The sequence below is a fragment of the Epinephelus lanceolatus genome, chromosome 11 (assembly GCF_041903045.1).
Source record: "Epinephelus lanceolatus isolate andai-2023 chromosome 11, ASM4190304v1, whole genome shotgun sequence".
NCBI lineage: Eukaryota > Metazoa > Chordata > Actinopteri > Perciformes > Serranidae > Epinephelus > Epinephelus lanceolatus.
In genome coordinates this window covers 33803427-33806930 of record NC_135744.1, presented here as the reverse complement: position 1 = coordinate 33806930, position 3504 = coordinate 33803427, and the positions used below count along the sequence as shown (strand labels likewise).

The window sequence follows — 3504 nt, the reverse complement described above, 5'->3', positions numbered from 1 at the left end:
ATGCAAGTAGGCAGCCCACTAGTGTTTGGCTCCCCAGCCTGCAACAGGTTTGCATGGTGAGAAAAGACCTCGGCTGTTTTAATCTGTGTAATGAATAAGAACATGCCAACGTGGTAATGGATGCCTGCCACCGTGCAGCTAAATTATTCAGAGTCTGGGGAACCAGAGAGGCGGCCAGCAGGATCGGATGGACCCGCTGTGTCATCGGTCCGCCTGTGCCCGCCTGGCTCCTCTTTCTGGCCCGTCCACCCCGGCTTCATGAGTGTAGAGCAGGCGGCCACATGAGAAGGCTGTGAAGCGGCCTGCACATGGGCGTTGGAGAGCAGAGCAGGCCAGGGCCCTCGGGTCAACTGGTCAGCAGCCTGCAGCAGGCCTTAGATACAGTTTGAAGCATGTAGTTTACATTTTGTTGAATTCGTGTAGGAGATGGGGAAACCTGTGAGCGCCGCGGACAGCTCTGGAGCCACCTGCACTAACCTCTGCGGTGCTGCGCTGTCCGTGGTGCTGACATGTTGGCCCACTGTAACGGGTGAATCCATGGATTATTATTGCCTGTAAAATGTGCCAAAATGTCACATGAAGTCATAATAATGATCTAGTCACTGAACAATTTGTTATTACAATATCATTAGTGATTTTGGTTGGGTTCATTTGACGCTTGCGCACAGGGGCCAACATTTTGCAACTTGTAAGTTGAGCAGAGGAGCAGGTGGGAGGGAAGGAGGAGGAGGGAGGCTGAAAGGAGAGGAGGGGGACGGTGGGTGGGGAGGAAGAGGGAGAGAGGGATGCCGGGAGGCGCTGCCGATGTGAACAGCTCAGTCTGGTGAAGGAGAGCGAGAGGAGCTCTGTAGCTGTCCGCTCCCCGGCTTTCATGTCAGGGGCCACACTGCTTGCGAGGTGCTTGCAGGGAGGAGGATGATGACCATGAACGGCAAGCAGCATTTCTCCATGCACCCGGCTCTGCACGAGCCCAAGTATCCCGGCCTGCACTCAGGCTCGGAGGGCATGCGCAGAGTCTGTCTGCCCGCCCCGCAGGTACGTTCAGGTCGAGGGAGAATGGCTGTGGAGTATACTGGGTGAGAGGAGGGGAGAAAAGATCACACTGAAAATGTCTGTAAAGTTGATTTGACAGGACTTTGTTCTATCCGCTATCTCTCTCTCTCTCTCCCTCCTCTGTCTGTGTCCCCCCCTCTCCCCCTCCCAACCCCCCTCCTCCCCCCACTCATCCACATGTCTTTTCAAGCAACGCTCTTGCTTTCATATTAATTTTTATGACCTGCGCTTTGAGGAGGGTTTTCTCCTCTCCTCAGCGCTGCTTGCCTTTGGAAAATGTTTTTTAGATCCTGAGAGCTGCCTGACAGAATTCCCCACTGACTCCAGTATGCGCACTCTTGCTTGCAGCTGCAGGGCAATATATTCGGAGGCTTTGATGAGAGCCTGCTGGCACGGGCAGAGGCTCTGGCGGCTGCTGACAGCATTGTCTCTCACGGCAAGAGTCACCCGTTCAAACCAGACGTGACTTACCATACCATGAGCAGTGTCCCCTGCACCTCAGCCTCCTCTTCTTCCTCCACCACCGTGCCCATCTCCCACGTCCCTTCCACCATCGCCTCCCACCACCATCACCACCACCTGGGACAGACCCTGGAGGCCGGGGACCTCCTGGACCACCTCTCCACCAGCCTGGCCGTGACCGGGATGGGTGCTCCGGAGCCTCCCGGGATGACCACGTCGGCGCACCACCACCAGCACCCTCACCACCACCTGCAGACCATGGGGCAGCTGCACCAGGCGATGGCCAACATGGCCCACCCTCACTCTCTGTCAGTGCACGGCGGCATGGCGTGCGTCAACGACGTGGAGTCGGATCCCAGGGAGCTGGAAGCCTTCGCCGAGCGCTTCAAGCAGAGGAGGATCAAACTCGGAGTGACCCAGGCGGACGTCGGGTCGGCGCTGGCCAACCTCAAGATCCCCGGAGTGGGGTCTTTGAGCCAGAGCACCATCTGCAGGTTCGAGTCCCTCACCTTGTCCCACAACAACATGATAGCGCTCAAGCCGGTTCTCCAGGCCTGGCTGGAGGAAGCAGAGGCTGCGTACCGGGAGAAAAGCAGCAAGCCGGACCTTTTCAACGGGAACGAGAGGAAAAGAAAGCGCACCTCCATCGCCGCGCCGGAGAAGCGCTCTTTGGAGGCGTACTTTGCCATCCAGCCTCGGCCCTCCTCGGAAAAAATTGCGGCCATCGCCGAAAAACTGGACCTGAAAAAGAACGTGGTTCGAGTGTGGTTTTGCAACCAGCGGCAAAAACAGAAACGAATGAAATACTCTGCGGTGCACTGAGTTTCACACATCATGAATAAAATAGCCTACTACATTTTTGATCGAGTGATTAATAATAGCCTAAGTAGCCTAACTAACAGGGATTTATCAACAGCTCCTCACTCATCTGGGATTATCTCCAAAAAGACTTCAAGTTTTTTTTTCCAGTTCGTGTCACTCACTCTTTGTTGTTGCACTTTTTTGGATTTTGTTATATGGGACTCGTAGATGATTGTGATGTGTGAGGAAGAGGAGGAGGAGGAGGGTGTTTATGATGTTGTTGATCATGTATCTTGCACACTAAGTATGAACTTTCAGCAAATCCACCCTGACAGTTTGTCACATTCAGGGATATTAAGTCACTTTTATTTTTTAACCATGGAGTTTAGAGGCTGCGTTTATGGGCTGTTTAATTATCAGCAGTGTTAAAGTGATGCTGTGTGAAGAATTTAAAAAAGAAAGATCATGGATTTTTTATTTGTAATGTTGGTTGAGTTTATCCTCCACTTCACTGGCTCACATGTGCAGATGTACACCATCATATCCTGATCTGTGTTCTCACTTATTTTTGTAATAATCCAGACTAATGTGAGTTCAGTGATGAGGAGTCCAATGATTCACCTTTTAAACCACCATTTATTTTATTTTATTTTTTGCTGCTCTCTTCGTGAACTGTTTGATAGTCATTTACGCACAAATATGAATAATTCCAGTAAGACTTTCACAAGGTATGACACACTGAGTCTGTTTTTATTCAGTTATTTAGAAATGGAAATGACACCGTCATATTATGAGGCACATCCGTGTGGCTTTGGCTGCTGCTATATTTTAGTATTTTGATGTGAACATGTTTTGGAGCATTACAGGTGAGCTATATATTTATTATGTAGCCCAGATATATATACAGTATCACCTAATTTAAGTATTTATTTTTCCTCACTCTTGATTTCACTTGGAAAAAATGTGTGAAGTTTAAACTTAATAAATTATTGGTTATTTTCTAAAAAAAAATCTCTTATTTTTGTGCTTTATTTAGTTGTATTATTTTAATTTCGAGGCCTTTAAATGCGGCAAATAAAATGTAAAATATAGACTTAAAAAAAAGGTTATGAACTGTCTTTAAATCCTGAGCTGCACCAATGGGCGATAAAATCTTTGTTTGTTTTATGGATACTCTCCCGCCTGTTT

The 3504-nt window shown here is 49.3% G+C and overlaps 1 protein-coding gene across 1 annotated transcript; it reads left to right on the top strand.

The window, feature by feature from the left end:
* The first annotated feature begins 837 nt into the window (after nt 1–837).
* Nucleotides 838–2474, top strand: pou4f3 (POU class 4 homeobox 3). The gene is made up of 2 exons (XM_033650550.2): nt 838–1035; nt 1402–2474. The coding sequence occupies exons 1-2, from the start codon at nt 916–918 to the stop codon at nt 2335–2337; spliced, it is 1056 nt and encodes a 351-aa protein (XP_033506441.2). The 5' UTR covers nt 838–915; the 3' UTR covers nt 2338–2474.
* Nucleotides 2475–3504: the final 1030 nt, after the last annotated feature.

Bases quoted from the DNA above. Each gene is read 5' to 3' on its own strand.
- pou4f3 (XM_033650550.2), top strand. From the start codon at position 916: ATGATGACCATGAACGGCAAGCAGCATTTCTCCATGCACCCGGCTCTG. The intron at 1,036-1,401 runs GTACGTTCAGGT...TCTTGCTTGCAG, and splicing joins TCTGTCTGCCCGCCCCGCAG to CTGCAGGGCAATATATTCGG.